General features: G+C 38.5%; 1 protein-coding gene across 2 annotated transcripts in view; it reads right to left on the bottom strand.

Annotated features, from left to right (window-relative positions):
- The window catches only part of ERO1B (endoplasmic reticulum oxidoreductase 1 beta), a 45,655-nt gene extending 25,215 nt beyond the window's left edge, over positions 1-20,440 (bottom strand). The window contains exons 1-4 of one of the 2 annotated variants that reach the window (XM_081296946.1): positions 20,014-20,440; positions 9,308-9,427; positions 3,772-3,855; positions 321-362 (exon numbers count right to left, since the gene is read on the bottom strand). In XM_081296946.1, the coding sequence (XP_081153072.1) occupies positions 321-362; positions 3,772-3,855; positions 9,308-9,427; positions 20,014-20,115 (348 nt within the window). In that variant the 5' untranslated portion in view covers positions 20,116-20,440. The remainder of the gene's footprint in view (positions 1-320; positions 363-3,771; positions 3,856-9,307; positions 9,428-20,013) is intronic. The other variant, XM_081296945.1, reaches the window with a different exon arrangement.
- Positions 20,441-21,538: the final 1,098 nt, after the last annotated feature.

Below are 21,538 nucleotides of genomic sequence, written 5' to 3'. Positions count from 1 at the left end.
ATCTAACAGGTAGACTAATTGAAAGAGAAGATTAAAAGCACCCTGTGATAAAAACACTTGTTGAATAGGTGATCTGACACTAAATTACAGTTCAAAGTTCTTCTAAAAGTTCCACAGACAGACCTGAAATAACTTCAAAACAAGCTAGGAATATAGGACCTTTCTGCTTGCTGCAAGGATTAGGGACTTGGAATCCAGAGGCAAAACATCTCCAGGCCCAACTAACTATACTATGGTTTTCTGCTGCAACAATTGTCAAGTATTATAAATGACAAGTGTTACTTTGTAAAGCAGAAATATTCAAGGAAGAAGTGACTCACCTTATTAGAAAGCCCGGCTTTAATTCCAACTGGAATTTTACTCTTAAAAGAACAACAACAACAATTTAGAAAGTGATTCAAAGCATTTTATCCTATGGGGAGCAAATACACATTCATTCAAAATGTTTTCATAATACTCTTGGGATAAAAGCAAAGAATTATACCTGTTTATAGACTAGTATGTCAAAGTGTCCAAAATTCAGCTCTAATAATTTTTAATGCTATTTATTCTTTATAATTCACATTATTTTAAGGTAAAAAACTGACACTTTTCCATAAACTTTCTAACTACAGAAAAGGAAGCTTTTAAATTTTTCAAAAATATTTCATATACTTTGCTCAACTTTAATTTCTGCTGAGATTTAAAATTTAGGCAATTATGGATTACAAGAAGAGAAGAATCAGATTTCACAGGCAACCCTAAGGTTTATCAATCTACATAATCTAGGATTTACCAATGGAAAAAATGTTAGGTCCAGCATTTTTTTCCACAAAGCTAATCATTCATGTTAGGCTTTAATAAATGAATTTATAAAGTATTTCCAAATAGAACAAAAATCATACCTGAAAGAAAACAATCCCAGATTGATCCTTTGATCAACTCAGGACTGAATTCTAAACTTGACTACTTATGGGCTAGCAAATAACTGCAAGTTACCTATTAAAAATTGTTCATATTACATAAATTTTAACAAAATATTCAGAACAAATATTTCCCGTCAGGATGAAGAATACAAATAATGATCATGATAAATTATTTTCTCTAATCAATGAGACTATGTAGATAAAAATATTACTTGCTGCCAATATTTTATCACTTAAGTATTTTTTTCTAACACATCTATAGGGGGCAGGAGAGAAAATTATAAAACTCAAGTAAAATCTAGATAGTCACAGTTATAGGACTCTGAATTTTTATATTCTGAAATAAATATTAACCGGAAGCACCCTCTGACTACTGTATGTACTCCTGTCAGTATAATTTGCTAAAAGTTAGAAGCTTTATAAAAGATTTGCTGGAGAACATAATGACTTAATCAAATTTTAGATACAGGTCATGCAGAAATTGCCATAAATAACAAAAACATCCCCCAAAAGAATTATTAAAAGCAATGGTAAATTTAAAAAAAAACTACTAAAATCAACCATAAAACTTGGACTTGATAATTGCCACTAATTCAAATAACATGAAGCAGTCTGTAAACTACAAAGTAACCTTCACAATTAAATTAGATTTCAAATTCTAGAAAGCAAACTGCATCACAAGGTTGGGTACAATATGAAATGCCTAATAAATTTTTCCCCAAAGACAGACAAATACAAAAATCTTCACCTTACATGAAGAATCAATAAGAAGGTGAGTATCTCTGGAGAAGAGGAATGGGGATCTTTAAATGTCTATGTGTTTGATTTCCTATGTTTGGGGTTCTTCTATAATTTAACACTTTAATTTCTGTTATGGTTGTCCCCCAAAAGCTCATGTATATGACAATGAAAGAAAGTTCAAAGGTGAAATAATTGGTTATGAGTTCCCTAACACAATCAGTGCCATTAATCCCCTAATATGGATTAACTGGGCTGTACCTATAAGTAGGTATAGAGTGTGGCTGGAGGAGGTGGATCACCAGAGACATGCCTTTGTGGTTTATATTTTTTCCCCTAGTTAATGGAGCTCTCTCCTCACTTCCTGATTGCCATGTCTGAGCTGCTTTCCTCCTCCAAAACCTTTCCACCATGGTGTTGTGCCTCACCTCAGACCCAGAGCAACAGAGTACCTCTGAGACCATAAGCGTCAGACTAGAGCATTGAAATCTCTAAAACCATGAGCACCAAACTTTTCCTTCTCTAAAATTCTTGTCAAGTCTTTCTGTCACAGCAGCAAAAAAGCTGACTAAACAGTTTATTATTACTAGAAACTTAAAAAAGGAAGATAATCCGTGATAGACAGTGAATTGACTTGAAAAGCAAACAATTTAGAAATACATAATCTATATCAAAGCCAAATAACTTACAATTCACAACTCAAGAGTAAGAAAACAACTTCATTTAAAAATGGGCAAAGCAGGGCTGGATGTGGAGCTTAGTGACAGAGCACTTGCCTACCATATGTATAAACTTTTTTTTAACAGTTTTTGCTATAATTCAGTTTTATAGATTAGACATCAGTATTTTACTGATGTTAATTTTATGGTAAGAAACAGTTTCTTTTTTACCTTTTTACTGGTGCATTACAATTACACATAACATTGGGATTCATTGTTACATGTTTATACATGCACACAATAGAATAGAATAATTTGGTCAATTTCATTTCCCAGCAACTTGCAGTGACTTGGGAGGCTGACTCAGGAGGAACACAAGTTCAAGGCAGGCCTTGGCAATTTAGCAAAGCATTGTCTCAAAAGTAAAAAAAAAAGTTTCAAAAATAATTTTCCAGGTAAAGTGGTGCACACCTGTAATCCCAGGGACTCTGGAGGCTGAGGCAGGAGAACTGCAAGTTCAAAGCCAGCTAGCTTCAGCAAATTAGTGACATCCCCATCTCAAAATAAAAAGGGGTGGGCTAGGCATGTGGCTCAATGGTAGAGCACTTGCCTAGCATGTACGAGGCAGTAAGTCTGATCCTCAGCACCACATATAAATAAATAAATTAAATAAAGGTTCATCAACAATTAAAATATATATATAAATAATTTAAAAAACAAAAAGGGCTGAAGATGTAGCTTAGTGGAAAGCATCCTTAGGTTAAATCTCTAGTACAAAAAAAAAAAGAATTTTCCTTTTAGAATGGACATCAGTCCCATGCTTTTCTTTTTTACTATTTCTTTTAATTTACCATCTTTTTTAAAAATATATTTATTTTTTAGTTGTAGGTGGACATAATATCTTTATTTCATTTTTTATGTGGTGCTGAGGTTTTAACCCAGTGCCTCACATGTGCTAGGCGAGCACTCTACCACTGAGCCACAACCTCAACCCTTTCTTTTACTATTTTTAAGGACAAAAAAACTTGTTAAAGGCCAAATGAAAACACAATTCCAAATCTGAAATGTTCTCACTTTACCCACTGAAATTCCCATCCTAAATTTGAAGTATAGTATCCAGTACTTTTTCCCCCCATTTTGGTCTATGAAACAAGATATAAACATTCAATAAAGTATGAAATAAAAGCCAATAATAGTGTATCTAATCCAACATCAGGCTCTGATTTTCCTTCCTTCCATTTCAGAAACAGAGTACGTATACTTCCAATCCAAAAGTATCTCTAAACCCATTTTAGTGACAAGTATAAAATAAATGTTCAATAATCTGGTTATAAAGCAGAGCTGAAAGCATGTGAATTTTTTAAGTTCAAATCCATTGACATCAGTCTAAAATAAAGAGGTTATGTTTATTTCAAGTCAAGAGAAAGCAAGTTTTTTGCTATTGTTTTATTTTTATTTATTTATTATACCTCTGGGCAGGGTTCCACATGACAGTCTTTTATTGAACAGTGGCCATCTTCTGCCCAGAAAGGACATGGTCGCTTCAGATTAACCTGAGAAAAAGAATAAATTATTTTTGGTGAACATGTATTATAATTACAGAATGTTTGTCAAATGTCACTGACTACCTGTGACATGGTAGTGAGTAGGCAGAAAAAGCTTCCTTTTGTATGGCACCTATACAGTTCAGATTTTAAATGACTGAGTTTTTTCAGACACCCAAATGTAATATCAATTTTTGAAATAAATGGCTATTAGTCCTGTGACACTTGAACAACTTTCAAATTCACTGCTCTTCTGAAGAACACCTGACAGCAATTTAGGACTACTATATAGTCTTCCAACCTTCTTTTCAGGGTTCTCTTATGCATCCATTTTCTGAAGGAGTATGTACTGAGCATATGCAGTATGTCAATCACTGGGCTAGGATCCAGGGAAACAGAAGCAGGAAAAGAACTCCTCCTGAACTTAAAATATACTGAAGGAAAGAGAAATTAAATTAGTGTATGTTTATTTAATTTCAAGTTTAGCTCAGAATTACAAAAGAAAACCCAGAGTTGTGTAACAGGCTGGTGGATGGCGGCTTCTGAGGACTCAGGTAACATTTCAGGAGAAATGAAAGCTGGTGGAACAGGCATCTGAATAAGGCAATAAAGAGCTTGGATGGTTCTGGGAACTGAGAACCATTAGTTGGGCTCATGTTTAGAGGGGAACAGAAATAAGGATAGAAAGAGGCCAGCAGGTCATATAAGACAATTTAAGCATGATAAAATCTCTATGTTTTCATATTCTACACATAACGGGAACCTGGTAATTCAATTAGACAGATGGATTGCCTATACCAAAGATCTAGATTATTTATTCATTTCCTCCCTTTATATAATTATCTACTTTTCACTACCTCCCCTATCAACACTTAACTCCTAAGCTACTCTAATAGTCTCCCTGCTTCTACCACCATCTATTCCACACACCATCTATTCCACACACCATCTATTCCACACACCATCTATTCCACACACCATCTATTCCATAGTTAGTTCACAAAGCAAATCATATCCCATCAATCCCAGTCAAGAATCTTTCTCTGACTTCCCATAACCCTTAAAGCAAATCCAGTCATCAGCAAGCTCCACAGGGCCCTTCCCTAAACTGGCCTCTTACTCACCTCTCTGGCATACATCTGTAATCCCAGCTACTCCAGAAGCTGAGGCAGAAGAATGGAAAATTCAAGACCAATATAGGTAACTTATAAAGATCTGATCTCAAAATATAAATTTAAGAAAGGGGTAGAGATACAGCTCAATGGTAGATTCAACCCCCAGTACCAAATAAATTGTGGGGGCATAGTAAAAGTATACAGTTTATGCAAGAGATCAAATTTAAATTGTTATCATCTTAAAACAGCCTGCTCCAAAATTCTGTGTAAGCCCCATTCCTAACACAAAGCAAAACCCTTCATGGACACACAAAAGATTAAAAAATAAGTATTCAGGGAATACCACTAAGAATCATCAAACCACAAAGGCATCAAGAGAGAAAGAAAAGAACAAAGGATCTTAAAAATAACCAGAAAACAATTAACAAAATGGCAACAGTAAGTCTTTTACTGATTATTATCAAGATTATTATCTTGAGTTTAAATGGATTCTCTCTAATCAAAAGACTGAGTAGGCCTGACATGGTGGCGCACACCTGTTATCCCAGCAGCTCAGAAGGAGGATCACAAGTTCAAAGCCAGCCTCAGCAATGGCAAGGCACTAAGCAATTCAGTGGGACCCTGTCTCTAAATAAAATACAAAACAGGGCTGGGGATGTGGCTCAGTTGCCCTGAGTTCAATCCCTGGTACCACAGGAAAAAGAAAAAAAAAAAAAAAAAAAAAACAAGATCTAACTATATGCTACCTACAAGAGACTTATGTTCACTCTAAGAACACAGAGACTGAAAATGAAGAGATGGAAAGATACTATTAGAGGACAGGTATAGGCTTCTAAAATAAACTGAGTCAAAAACTATAAAAAGAGGGCTGGGGATGTGGCTCAAGCGGTAGCATGCTCGCCTGGCATGCGCGGGGCATTGGGTTCGATCCTCAACACCACATAAAAATAAAAAATAAAGATACTGTGTCCACCTAAAAACTAAAAAATAAATATAAAAAATGATTTAAAAAAACTATAAAAAGAGGCAAAGAAAATCATATCATGATAAAGGGGTTAATTCATTAAGAAGTTATAAAAATTATAAATATACATGTACCAACATTAGAAAACCTAAATATATAAAGCAAATATCAATAAATCTAAAGGGAGGAACAGAATGCAATTACAATAATAGGAGACTTTTTCTAAGGCAAGTTAAAAAATAAAGAAAAATAAGAAACACTCGATTCAACAATTACCACTTCCATCGTTGTTAGTACAGTGACGCAAGCCATCATCTCATCTCTCCTGGATCACTGCCATTGCCTTTCTCTAGTTTCCCCTTCTTACTCCTTATTCTTTTACAATTCATTTTCAATGTTTCAGAGTGATCTTTTGGCAAGTGCTTAAAATCCACCAACTCACCTCACAGTGACTGATCATCCCTTACATGATCTGGTGGCCCTGCTCTCCTCCCCTTGTTCACTGACCTTGCTGTTCCTCAAATACAGGCACACTGCAATCTCAGGGATTTTGCTCTTGCCTTTGCCTAGAATGTTCTTTCTCCAAATATCCACTTAGTCTGCTTTCTTACCTCCTTTAGATTTTCCTCAAATGACACCTTCTCAGTTGGCACTACTTATAAGATACTAAATTTTGGCTCATTTATTATGCAACAAAAGCTAACTAATGAACAGTGCCAAGAAGTGAACTGTGGCAGACACCGTAACACACTAGTCAGACCTCCTTCCAGGATGAAGAGCTTATAATTACCCTAGCTTCTGGAAATGTTGAAGGCAGACAACCTCAGCTGAAGAGATCCACCTTGGCAAGGCTGCATTCCACTTTGCTACAAATAAAGGTAGACTGTTGTTTCTATCTTTATTTCCTTGCTTGTTGAATTATAAATATGTGTTTAAAACTAACCTCTTAGCTTTCCTTTGTTGCCACTTATCGTATGTAGAGTATACTAGGACTGGTTAAATTTCCTTTTTATTAATTTCACAGGTAGGCAGAATTACAAGAGGAGTAGCTATCACTAACACTCTAGAATTGGTTCTAAGTGCAATAAACTAGAATAGGGCATTACTCTCTTTTGGGCGAGAGTATGAGTATATTTTGTCTATATACCTAAGAATTTCACTGCGTTGCAGGAACATTTTTTAAACCACATGGATAAGAGAAAAGATGAGATTATATATTGAGCAGCTATTATTACAAATAGCTATTATATGTTATTATATATTGCTATTTTTGCCTATCCACCTTCCATTTTTTCCTTTTTCTGTAACAGTCCCCTAATTTACCTTTGAGAAACAATGACTTGTCTTATATTCATGCAAATGCATTATCAACTAAGGTGTCCTTTCTTCTTTGGATGAAGGGTTCACATGAACGTACTGGAAATAATCAAGGCTCCCTCCTCCAGAAATTTTGTTACAAAAATATAGGTAAATGGGGACTGGGGTTATAGCTCAGTGGAAGAGCACTTGCCTAGCACTGGGTTCGATTTTCAACACTACATATAAATAAATAAAAAATAAAGGTCCATTGACAACTAAAAAATAAAAAAAAAAGGTAAATGGTTCATTAGTGATTGCTGTAGTTTCATCTTTTCTGAAGTATATTCATTTTTGTAAATTATTCCATAGCTTTTCTGAAACTGTTTTGCTAGCCAATAAAAGTACCCTACCTAGGATACCTAAAACATTATTTCTTCATTCGAAAAATGTGGATAATATTAACATTTGAGTGTGATGATTAAATGAGATATCCACTCATTCAAATATCTGAGTATACCTACTGACCAGGCCTTGTAGAGATAAAGAAATAGAAGATGAAACCCCAAAACAGAAAGGGTGAAAGAATGGGGATTATGAGAGATTAAGTGGAGATGTGTCCTGAACTTTCTGTGAAAACAGTCTTTGACAGAAGAAATGCTTTCTCCACTGTATTAGACTGAACCATATGTAACCATTTTTCAACCATTTAGGCAACAATTTCATATAATTTAATCTAATAGTAGGAAGGAAGCATGAGAAATTATCTCCCAACACAGACTCATAGATTTAGTGGTGGGAATTGGAAGTACTGTCTCCTTTGAATGTAAAATGCCTAGATTAAAAGACACTAAATAATTTGTCTAGGTACAGATTACTCTTTGGAATAAATTCATAGAATCTACATCCCTAAGGAATTTTGTATGAAGCAGAAATATTCATATTTTTTGAACAGTCTTGGTCCTGACTAAAAAAGCAGATGGGGGAGGTATTAAATCTTTACTTTTTATCTTCCTGTACAACGTCTCTTCGCAGTTTTTTAGGTTGTACAGGAAGACAAATTAGAAGAGATGGTGTTTCTTTACCCTCAAAAATACTTAAAGGATTAAGATAGTCTATCTAGAATCAGGATAAGAAGATAATCATCATGCTCAATTTTTAGAATAAACTAAAAATGAAAATCAAGTAAATTATAAATCAAATGAATCCTGAGAGGAAAAACAAAGGTAAAGCCCCTAAAACAGTTTTTAAAATAGTTTTCTAAAATTCAAAATAATTGTTCTTAGGAATATTGACTATTGCCATATTTAAAGGCTGCTGCTATCTTAAACTAATATTAGTACTTTGTGAGGGTTTAAAGTAGTACTACTACTAGATTTCAGAACCAATTCTGCAGTATGGTGATGTTGGACTTGTGGCCTCAGCCTGGCTTGCCAGCCCTCTGACAGACATATTCAATCCACATCTTCTGCTGCCCTACTTTGCATTGCCAACAATGCCAGCACTCAGCTGTGAGGCCATCAGCACAACCCAAAGTCTAGTAGTGTGTCCAGATGGCAGGACCTACTTTAAAGGAAGGTGGACAAAGTAAGTCTCTTGCATTTTCAGCTTCTATAAAGGGAGGAATGGTGTGCCTCAAAACCAAAACTAAAAGCTCAGGAATTCCCCAGAGGAAGGAGGCTCAGACTACTCCCCCAACCCCCCCCACATAGGAGGAAGCTTTATTCTCCTAGACTTGGGAGATCAGCAGGCTCTCGGGAGCCTTCACTTCAGTATGCCCTCTTGGGCTTCTGCCTGTTCTCTCAATCCGCTTCAGCTCATCCTGCCTCCTCTTCTCTTCCATGGCTACCCACTCCTCTCCTCTTCTACCCAGAGTTTTAGGTAACTGTAGCACTTGGCTCAGATTCTTAATGTTTAATAAAACCAACAGGTTTTCACTATCATACTCAATATAGTCAAATGATAAAAAACATACAGGGTGCTGAGAGGAAGCAAAATGGATTTTCCAAAGCATCATAAAATTCACATCTAGAGACAGCATTATAGAAATCTCTGTAATCAAAAGAATAAAAAATTACAACCTTACCTTGTAATAACGAAAATAGTCTCGCTCTTGCAATTGTTTTATTTTGGGGAAGATTTTGTAGGTATTGAAATTGTCAATGCTGGCAATATCACATAGGCAATCGTCCAGAACTCCAACCACCTAAAATTTGCATATGTACATAAAATTTAAATATGTAAATTACTGATATTTCAACCTTTATAGATTTGCTTTATTATATAAAAGATTAATGGTCAAAATGAAAAATAAGAATTCTCAGGGCTGGGGTTATAGCTCAGTGGTAGAGCGCCTGCCTCACATGCATGAGGCACTGAGTTCGATCCTCAGCACCACATAAAAACAATAAAGACATTATGTCCAACTACAATAAACAAACAAATAAATAAATAAATAAATAAATGGGGGCGGGGAGAATTCTCCTTCCTTTACCTACACACACGTAAAATCCAAGTAGCCACTGAAATCTAAAGCAATCTCTTCCCAGACTGTCCCAGAGGTCACAGACTAGAACAACACTGCTGCATCCTCAGATCATTTTCTTTTTGTTGTTGTTGTAGAATACCTTTGTTTTTATGTCATGCTAAGGATTGAACCTAGTGCCTCACACATGTTAGGCAAGCGTTCTTCCACTGAGCTACAGCCCAGCCCTCCTCAGGTCCTTTTTAATTTCAATACAGAGTCTCACTAAGTTACTAAGGCTGACCTAGAACTTGAGATCCTCCTGCCTCAGGCTACAGACTCATCTGATTACAGGCATGAACCATTTCCCTGGGCTCACAGTATTCTTTTAATATGCCTCTTCATTTACTTTTAAAAGTATCCTATACATAAGGTACTATTATCCTCATTTTACATAAAAGGAAATTAAACTTTGGCAAACCTAATTTTTCCAAAGTAAAAATGAAACTTATCCCCAAATCCACACCAGACTTTAAAATTCATGCTCCTGTCCACTACTCAAAGTATCCATTAAGCCAAGAAGAAAATTTAGTATTTACAAAGTGAATTCAAAATTCAAAAATTCCATAATCATTCTTTGCTAAGTTAAAAATGAGACCGACCGACTGATATGTGACTTTGATGAATCTTCCAGGAATTATCCCAAGTAAAAAAGTCAATCCCCAAAGTTTTAAAACTGTATGACTCCATTTAGAATATTATTGAAATGAAAAATTTTTAGAAATGCAGAAAAGATTTTAGTTGCCAGGCTTTAAGGACTATAGTAGAGGACAGAGTGGGAGTGGGGAGTCAGGTGAGGATGAGGTAGTATGGTTACAAAAAAACCAACAGGAAGGACTTCTAAAAGTGTTAAGGAAATCATTGAGTATTTTTTACTGTGGTGGTAGATTCTCATAGCTACAGGTGATAAAGTTGTACAGAACACATACAAATGAGGCAAGTAAAACTGGAGGAATCTGAATAAAGTCTACAGATTCTATTACTAACATGTCCTCCTTATGATACCAGATATGTTCACAAGCTGTTACAGGGGGATAACTGGATAAAAAGGACATGGCATTTCTGATTTTTTTTAATATTTATTTTTTTAGTTGTAGTTGAACACAATACCTTTTTCCCATTCATTTATTTTTATGTGGTGCTGAGGATCGAACCCAGGGCCCTGCGCATGCTAGGCAAGCGCTCTACCGCTGAGTCACAATCCCAGCCAGTTTATTTTTTAAATTGTATATGAACTTACAACTATTTCCTTTCAAATTTTCAACTGAGAACAAAAACGGGCCCCAGGCTGCTACAGGCTATTTAGTGATCCAGGAATGGAAACTAGCCCTTGCTAGTTATATCCTTCTCCGGAGGAGTGTAAAGGTGGCCCCAAACTCCCTACAACATAAAGTTAAGAGCTATATTATCTCGAGATAAAGAATAAGGGATCATTATCAAGAATTTGGTTCTGGAGTTCTTTATGCTTTGTTTCATTTCATTGTTCTCACTACTTACAAGACTTAAAATTCTAGCCTGATAACAATGGGGTGAGGGAATCAAAATGCAAACCAAAATACTCTCTAGATTTTAAAGTATTTTATCTAGTAATCACTATTTCCCTTTTTAATATTTTTTAGTTGTAGATGGATACATTTATTTGTCTTTATGTGTTGAGGATCAAACCCAGTGCCTCACACATGCTAAGCAAGCACTCTATCACTGAGCTACAACCCCAGCCCAGTAATCACTATTTCTTATGCATTTTTCTTGAGTTGTTCACTTTGTTCAATTTAGGAGGCTGAGGCAAGAGGATAGCTTGAGCCTAGGAGTTCAGTGGCAGTATAGGCAACCTAGTGAGACACCATCTCTTAAAAAAAAAAAAAAAAAAAAAAAAAAAAACACTGCTTTACTGTTCCCTGTAAAACAATGTATTTAAGAATTTTCCCCCATTTTTGAAATTTAATGTTAATGAAATATGAGAATTCTTCTGTAATGTACTCCTGTTGCTAACATTTTATTTTGACATCTGTCCATAATGATTCGTTTTATAGTAGTGCATTCATTTTCCCAGTTAAAAGTGTTGCATTATATGAAAATAATCACAATTTATTCATTCTATTATTGATTCACACAGTAGGCAGAATGGCCCTCCCAAAGATATCCAGGCCCTAATTTCTGCAGCTTTGCAATGTTATTTCACATTACAAAAAGGACTTTAAAGATATAATTAAGGATCTTGAGATGGGAAAACTATATAGATTATTAAGTACAACAGTTACAAAGTTCCTTGTAAAAGAAGAGTTAGAGAAAATGCTGCATTGTTGGCTTTGAAGATAGAGGAAGAAGTCACAAGCCAAAGATTACAGAAGCCTCTAGAAGACTGGATCCCCCACCACCAGCGTCTCCAGAAGGAATGCCACCTTGCTGATATCTTGATTTTTAACCCTGTAAAACCATTTTCAGATTTCTTTTTTTTTTTCCCCCTAGGACTACAGTTTTATAGCACAAAATGTTGCAAAAGGGAGGTGTCTTGAGAACTTAGACAAATAACAGAATTTTGACAAGCATAATGCAAAGGCAGGCAGTAGGATAATGGTCTAAATGGTTCAGTACTTAGGAAGTAAGTTTAGATCACAATATCAGAATTTATTTTTTTTTTCATTTTCAGATTTCTAACCCCCAAAAGTAGGAGATAAATTTATGTTGTTTTAAGTCACTAAGTTTGTGTTGATTTGTAGCAACAATAAGAAAATAATACAACATACTTAGGATCTACAAATGCTATGCGAATATTTTTGTATATGTATGGTGGTATACATATGCAGGAATTTGTCCAGGTTGTAATGATTAGGAGTAGAGTGCAGTAAGTATATTTCAGCTTTACTAGGGAAGAACAGGCTGATTTCCAAAATAGTTCTAACAATTGTTTTTAAATATTTTATTTTTTTTTTTAGTTCTCGGCACACACAACATCTTTGTATGTGGTGCTGATGATCCAACCCGGGCCGCACGCGTGCCAGGCAAGCACGCTGCCGCTTAAGCCACATCCCCAGACCCATCTAACAATTTATTATGTCACCATCAATGGATTGGCATTAATGATGAGCTATATCCTAATATTTGATATTAATCTATTCTTTAATTTTTGCCAATCTAATATTAAAGTGTGGAATGGTATCTGGTTTATGTTTGTTTGCACTAATGAGGCACTATGTTCATGTTTTAGGAGACATTTGTATTTATTATTGTGTGCAATGTCATCTTCAGTTCACTTGTCCTTTTCATACTGACCTACTACAAGGAATCAATACAAATTTTTTCCTATTCTATTAGACCTTCTGCCTCTATCCTATTATGTCTCTGGAGTTCTCTTTAATATTTATTATCCTGTCGTCTCTTGAGATTTCCTTGTGAATAATTTATTTGCATTTACCCTCCACTTACTCATTTACTATCAAACTTTGTATCATTCTACATGCTGAGAATATGGACTTAGAAAAAAACTAAAATCTCTGCCCTTGAGGAGCTTATATTCTATAAGAGAATGGGAGAAAATAAAGGAGACCATTGTAAGACTTTAGTTTACTGAGTCTAGGGTATTTGCTCACACCAACCAAGTCTCCAGATCTAAGAGACTAAGTATCAGAATTGAATTGTTAGATACCAACTATCCAGAATCAGTGCCAACTCTAATCAGTTAAGGCACAAGTCCCAAAAGACTGCCCCAACTTCAAACCAATCTCAAACCCTGGGCCACTCGTTCTTCTAACTGACTGACTATAAATCTGGGTCCCAGGATCCCCTTTTTCAGGTCCAGTAATTTGTTAGAATGATTCATAGAACTCAGAAAAGCACTTTAATTACCTTTTAATCAATTTATTATGAAGGAAACAACTCAGAAACAACCAAATGGGAGAGTATTAGTAGGAGATGGTTTGAGCTTCTATGCCCTCTCCTCATCACCCTCCCAGTACCTGTTTTCATACCCCACAAGTTCATCAACTCTCAACAGCTCCAGAGTTGAATCATTTGGTCTTTCTGGTGATCATGCTCATCATGAGGCTAAATACGAGCTTCACCCTAAGTCACCTCATTAGCATAAACTCAGGTATGATTGAAAGGGACTCATTGTGAACAATATATTATCACTTAATACTTTCATCACTTAGAAAATTCCAAGCATTTTAGGAGCTCTGCCAGCAATCAAACAAAAACCAAATGTATATTCACAATATACCACACTGAGTGAGGCAGGAAGCTACTGGAAAGTCTTAAGCAAAGGGTAAAAGTAATATGGACTATCAGCTGAGGAAAGAGAGGTTTTTCTTGTATATACTATGATCAGAGATGGGGACATTTTAGATAAGGGGACATGTCAGATAAAGTGACACTTCAGCAGAAACTAAGATATGAAGAGATGGGTGAACTGTATGAACACAAAAGTACAAATACCATGAGGGAAGAAAACACTTGCATGTTGGTCAAATTATACAGTTATACTGTGCGCATAAATAATAAACAAACATACTTGCAATGTTTGAAGAACAAGCAGGCCAGGTTTGCTGGAACATGTATAAGGGGAAGGTCTTGGGAAGAGTAAATTTGAGAGGAAAAATCAGCAATTTCCTAATAATCAAGTCTTATTATTGATACTTATTAGTCACCCAAGTAGAGATGTTAAAAGAAAAGTTAGATAACACAGATGTAGAATTGAGAATACTAATCTGGAGACTTAAATCTGTTAGAAATACTGATGGTATGGTATTTAAATGCAAGAGACTAGATGAGGTGAAAAAGAAACAGTACAAAATGTGAACTCTGAAGTTTAAATGACTGGCAGTCAAGGGCAGAGGAGGAACAAGCAAAGGATACTAAGAAAGACTGGTCCATCACACGGGAAGGACACTAGTAAAGTACTGTAAACACCACTGCACTCAGACCAGCCAGTTATTGTATCCTGAATGTCAAAAGAAGAAAGTATGGGCTGGGTATAGGGCATGACTTGCTGCCCGCTTCCCAATCTTGGGGCCGCACATGTGGCTGGGAAGGCACCTGGCGATCAACCAGGAGGCGGTGCTGTGTGTGGTGAGCGAAAAAACAGACCACCACCAGGATAGGTCCAGGACTCTTCTGCCCTCGTGGACAGCTCGTGCCTTCCCTTACAGACCATGGGATGGGTATACACGTGAACTCACTCCACCCCTCTGACTTTTATCCTGATTGGTTCCTGTGCAGTATATAAGCTGTGTGTACTTCCTCAATAAAGGAGATCCTGCTTTGACTCCCTGGCGCATCAGATTGTCCTCCGGCAAGGGAGGGCTGGGTGCTGGTGGCCAGTGGACCTTTGCCTTTCTTGGCTCATCCTGGTCAGGGCATGCTTTCCCCGCTTCTCCTGCTGGTCAGGAAGAGACACTGACACTGGGGATGTGGCTCAAGTGGTAGTGCGCTCGCCTAGCATGCATGAGGCACTGGGTTCAATTCTCACCACCACATAAAAAGAAATAAAAGATATTGTGTCCACCTAAAACTAAAAAAATAAATATTAAAAAAAAGAAGAAAGTACTCCAAGAAATGTCAATGAGGAGCTATGAAAAATGCTGTCAAAAGGTAAAGCTGAGGTTTGAAAACTACTGGCCTTAGCAACAAGGACACTGGTAATCTTGATGAGAGCAGTTTCAGAGAGTGTTAGGGACAAAAGTCTGACTGGAATGGAACAAAGAGAAATAGGAGGAATAAAGACAATGCTTTTCAATTTTTCTTGAAAGAACAAGAAAAATGGGGCAGAAAAGAAGAGTGGATCAACAAAGAAGATGTAAACAATATTTTTGTTTTTGTACTGGGGATCAAATCCAGGGCTGGGGAAGTGTTCTTCTAATGAGCTACACCCTTATCCCAATACTTGTTTTATGATGACAGTAACATTTCATTAGAGAAGTAAAAACCAATGATCCAAAAGAGAAAGGGAACACTGTTGGAACCATGTCCTTGAAGGGGAAAGATATGGGCCCTAATATATGTGGAGGAACTGGTTTTTGACAAGAACTATTCATGAATAGTTCATCCATGGTAACCAATAGGAAATCAAACCTATAGGTAAAGAGACTTGTAAGTGGATAGATGTGAATTACTCTGTGGAAGTTCTCTTCTGATTGCTCCAATTCTGTTCCGCATGAAGCCGAGAGTAAGGATGGAAGAGAAAGTGATGGAAAAAAAAAAGACAGGAAATGGCTAATTCAATAATCATTTCTTCAAGCCAGGTACAGTGGTGAATGCCTGTGATCTTAGCTACTCAAGAGACTGAGGCAGAAGAACTCAAGTTCAAGGACAGGCAACCTAGAAGACCCTGTCTCAACATAAAAAATAAAAAGGGCTGGGAATGTAGCTCAGTAGTAGAGCACCACTGGGTTGAATTCCTAGTACTGGAAAAAAAAAATCATTTCTTCAGATGGGTATAATCAGTTATTTAATCCATCCATTGAAATTTTATTTCTTTACCTATTATTTTTTAATCCTTTTGGTCATTCTTTAAATTTCTTATTCCATTTCTATACTTTCAAGCTTCTTTTTTTTATTTAAACATAGTAATCAAAGATATTCAACTATCTGATAATTTCAGATCTAAGGTCATTATGTTTCTGTTTCTAATACAGATGCTCCTCAACTTACAACATGAATACATCCTGGAAATTTAAATTATCAAGTGGAAATGCCTTTGTGACACCTAACTTACAAGATATCACAGCTTAGAAACACAGTATCCTGTGTAATACAGGGGTTTACGCTCATGCTCACAAGGGAGCTATAGCCCACTGCCATTGCTCAGCATTGAGAGAGTGACAACTACCCATGAAAAGAGTACAGTTTGTGCTGAATGATTGTTGTTTTCATACCACCATAAAACTGAAATATCATAAAATGATTAGGGGGACCCATTGCAGGTCAAGATCTGCACCTGATTCATGGTGCCCTGTTTTCAGATTTTTAAAAAACTATTATGTTTATTCTTCCTGACACTTTATCTTCAAAAATTCTTTATGATTGAGTTAAAATTAAATTTCTCCAGAGGGAATGGATATTTGCTTTCCCTGGTAACCTGGGGAATACAAACTTGGAACTGCTATAAATTAAATTTTCTACATGAAACCTTTCCTAGCGTAAGTGGTATGAAGTAAGCCTGCAAACCTTGTAAGGGCTGGCTTACAAATTCTCAAGGGAGTTTTCCCCCCCTCCTCTAGCAAGTTTCTTTACTTTCCTCTTATGGCAGGATTCATTACTCATCTCTTATGTTGAGGATGTAGCTTTTTGGACTACAAGTTTAAAATGGAGTCTCTCATCAGTTTCCTCTCTTTGGGCAGACATAGGTATTATTTCTTGCCCAGTCCACCCCATAAAACTGTTATAGCAGAAGCTCCAAGGGTTTGAGAGAATCTCCAGAGTAATGTACTGGTAGAGCATAATCGGCTGGCTTTCAGTTTGCCTGAGTCTTTGAAGGTTCCTTGAATTCATGCCTCCTCAGAAAGGCCTTTAGGATTTCCAATATCCCCAGTTGAAATTACTTTTTCTAGAAATACTGTTCTATCACTTACTTGTACTTATTTGTTTAGCTCACCGTACTGTACTACAAAGCATAGTTACATTTTTAAGATTTTTTTTAATTGTTAGCACCACATATAAATAAACAAATAAATAATCTGAGACTCGAACCCAGTGCCTCACACATGCCAGGCAAGTGAGCTACCGCTGAGCCAAAGCCTCAGCTCCTACATGTTCACATTTATAAGAAAATGGAGCATGGGATACAAATATTTTGTGTGCTCAAAAATTTTTCCTTGCTTTCATTTTATATATATATATATATATCCTTAAATGACTATTTCCTTGTGAACAGAGGCATTTTTCAAAAATTCTAATTATTTCCTTCAGCTTTACTATTTTTTTTTACCAATTTAGTATATATTCAAGAAGAGAAAGAACTTAGCTCTACTTAGTTCTCTCTCTCTGCTTTTCTATACTGCAGGGAAACAAATACACTGAAAAAAACTGTATAAAGCAAAAAGAAGTCTGTAGTAGGGCTCCAATTTAACATCACTCAAGTTCTCTGAACTTCAGTTACCACTATGGCCCAAGTTCTGAGAGATGTACCAAACACAATAGGATAATGTATAACTAAGCATGTTTTGGGTTAAAGTACTGTCTAAATATAATCAGACACTACATTAGAAAGTATCACTTGAGGGGCTGGGGTTGTAGCTGAGCAGTAGCCTCCTCACCTAGCGGGTGCAGGCCCTGGGTTCGATCCTCAGCACCACATAAAAATAAATAAACAAAATAAAGGTGTTGTGATCAACTAAAAAATAAAATATTTTTTCAAAAAAAGAAAGTACCGGGCTAGGGATGTGGCTCAAGCGGTAGCGCGCTCGCCTGGTGTGCGTGCGGCCCGGGTTCGATCCTCAGCACCACATACCAACAAAGATGTTGTGTCCGCTGAGAACTAAAAAATAAATATTAAAAACTCTCCTCTCTCACTCTCTCTTTAAAAAAAAAAAAAAGAAAGAAAGTACCACTGGAAATAAAAAATATATCCACTTGAAGTCTATTTGGCATGATACTACTTTAAACACAAATGTTTAACTGTTGAACTATATATATATTCACTTGGATATAAGGAAATTATAAGTACAGGTGAAAGGCTGGGGCTGTAGCTCAGTGGTAGAGCACTTGCCTCGCACATATGAGGCACTGGGTTCCATCCTCAGCACCACATAAAATAAATAATGGCACTGCATAATAAATATGGTACTGCATTTATCTACACCTAAAAAAATAAAATTTTAAAAAAATACAGGTAAAATTTTAAAATTAATTATACATAATTAGTGGTAGGTGAAGAAACCTAAAAGTTTCTAGTGATTAAGTATACAATTAATATATGCTATGTAAAAATAGAAAACAAGAAATCCCATTTTAGAAAAATACATAAATGTAAATTCCACTCAATTAGTAATTAGAAAAAATTTTGCCAAAGACACTGTGGAAATTTTACTTTTCGTAAATCTGGTAGATAAGTCCAGACTTCCACAATTTCAGTGTTTGCCAAGCCGAGTCCAAGAGATGGTCAAAAGAGTAACGGCACTACAGTTATCTGCAAGGCTTATTTTAAATGCTGATTTCTACGTCATTGTCTCGATTCACTTAATCAGAACTTCTGGAAGTAGGGCCACAAAATCTGCATTTTAATTTGCTCTTTACTCATACCAAAAATTCGCCTATCTATTTATTTATTTATTTTGGAGGGTGGTGCTGAGGATTGAACCTAGGGCCTTGTGCATGCTAGGCAAGCACTCTACCAACTGAGCTATATCCCCAGCCTGCCCCTTTTATTTTTATCAAATCATTCTTTTGAAAATTATTCAAACATGCCCACAAATGTATGGCATTCTGGGATTTAGTGCTGGACAACATAAAGCCAAGAAAAAGTGTCCAAATAAAGTAAGAAAAAATTGTTTGCGTAGTTACACTCAGTTACCGTCAATTTTTCTTAGCAACTAGCATTAATTGCTTCACATCTCCCCTCATTATCAGGCCACCTGAGACTTTTTTTTTTTCCTTCCTCACAACAAAGCTGCCACTTTGCAGCAGGTGCAGAGAAGACCTGGCAGCACCTGGCAGTTTGCTAGAATTATAAATAGAAGACGCCGAGAGGGTCGGCTAACCCTCCGACTTCAGCACTCTGGGAACACCCCCTACCCCGAGACTGGCAGGGCAAGGGCTCCCCGCACGAGCCCAGACCACGGACCCCAGCTCGAGTACTCGGCTCATCTGACGGCGCCACTTCTTGGACCCAGGCGCCGGACAAGGGCAAAGCCGAGTGCTCTCCCGCGCCCGCCTCGGAGGAAGTCGGGGCGCGCTGCCTGCCTACCGCACTCCTCCAGGCGAGCGCGGGGTCCGTTGGGCGGGTCGCTGCCTCGGCCCGGGTGGCGCCCGGAGGCCAGGGGGGTGTCCCACTTCCGTGCGCCCTCCTCCACGACGGCCGCGGTTCCATCCCGTCCCAACCAGCCGCGCTCCCGGCCGCCGAAACATCGCCAGGACACCCGCGGGAGCGGTTCGGAGACGTCGCCCCTTCCGCTGCCGACGGCCACCGCCGAGGGCCGCCCCGCGCTCCGCCGGGGTTCGCCGCCGTTCCCGCACCTGTCGGCGCGCCCCCGCCCCGCTCCCTCCCGCACCTGCGCCCCGGCCTCCAACTCACGGCGGACCGAGGGCCCCCGGCCGGCCCCCGCCCGGCTCACCTGGGCCTCGACGACGCGCGGCAGGAAGCTGAGAGAAACCAGCAGCTGCACCGCGGCCGCCGCCCCCTGCCCGGCGCCGGCCCGGCGGGCCCCCCGACTCATGCTGTCCTCCCCCGCCGAGGCCGGCCGGGCCCGTCGAGGCGAGCTGCCGGACGACTACCCCCGAGGATGGTGGCGGGCGGCGGAGCGCCTCCAGGGGCGGAGGTCTGTGTGCCGGTCGGAAGCAGGGGACGCTCTCGGGCACCCGGCAGCAGCGACTGAGGTAGGAGCGCCGCGCGCCCCCGCTTCATGCCCCGCCGGCCCCGCCCCCCGCGTCCTCGGCCGCGGACACGCCCCCAGCGCGCGGCCTTCTGGGAGTTGTGGTCCCGGCGGCCCCCGCGGCGCCGCACCACAGATCGCGAGCTAGTAGGCGGAGGCTGCCCCGCCTCTCGGGCCCGCGGCAGCCAATGAGGCAAGACCACGCGGGCTCCAAAACACCCGCGGGCGGGCGAGGAGCAGGGAGTCTCCCGAGCGGCCTGAGCCGCAAAGTCTCCTTCGCTTTCCTGTAGCCTCGTGTCTCCTTCGGCTGCCTGGACGCCAGCAGCGTCTTGACGAGGTGGATTCGGCATTCAGCACCTCCTCCTTCAGACTCCCCAGTGGATGTCACCTCCTGCCGGGTCCCACCCCTACGGCTGCAGTGACACGTGCACACATAATGCACGTTAAAGCATGAGGACAGGCCAAAGTTTACTGGGAAATATGGGAACGAAGATAAACGCACAGGAAGACTTGGAGTGACTTAGACTGAACCTGGATCCCAAATCTGACACATTCTAGTTAGTTATATGGCTTTAATTTCCACCTCAAATATTGTTCTAGGATTTCATAAATGTATAAAGAGCTTAGTACAGTGCATAGCACATAGGAAGTGCTCAATAAGTGGTAGCTGCTATTTGCTTATCAACATCTTTGATTTCTACAAAATGAGCAACACATCACTTCATGTAGTATGTATTATTTTTTCATGGCTGCTATAACAAATTACCACAAATTAAATGACTAAAAACAAATTTATTATCCTGCATTCTGGAAGTCAGAAGTCCAAACTGGATCTGCAGAGCTGTGTTCTCTTTGGAAACTCTAGGAGATGTTTCCTTGGTTTTCCAGCTTCTAGAGGCCACCTGCATTCCTTGACTCATGACCTCATATAACAGTCACTATCCCCTTTACTCTGCTTCCGCCCTTACATGACTTTCCATCCTAACTCTACTGCCTCCTTCATATAAGAACTCTTGTGATTGCACTAGATCCACCCAGATAATCCAGGATAATCTATCTCAAAATCCTTAACTTAATCCATCTACAAAGTATCTTTTGCCATATAGGACAACATTCACAGGTTCCAGAGATGAGAACATGGGACATTAATTGGAGGCAGGACATTAATAAATTTAGCAAACACTTTTCAGAGCACTTTCACATCTTTCCTTAGGACCTGCTATAGAATCTGGGGAGCTTAGTGTAAAATGAAAATGTAAGGCCCTTC

Source organism: Spermophilus citellus (genome assembly GCF_964194105.1).
Source record: "Spermophilus citellus genome assembly, chromosome: 6".
In the NCBI taxonomy this organism is placed as follows: Eukaryota; Metazoa; Chordata; class Mammalia; order Rodentia; family Sciuridae; genus Spermophilus; species Spermophilus citellus.
The sequence above is the reverse complement of the archived record's forward strand: the minus strand, read 5'-3'. Positions and strand labels throughout refer to the sequence as shown.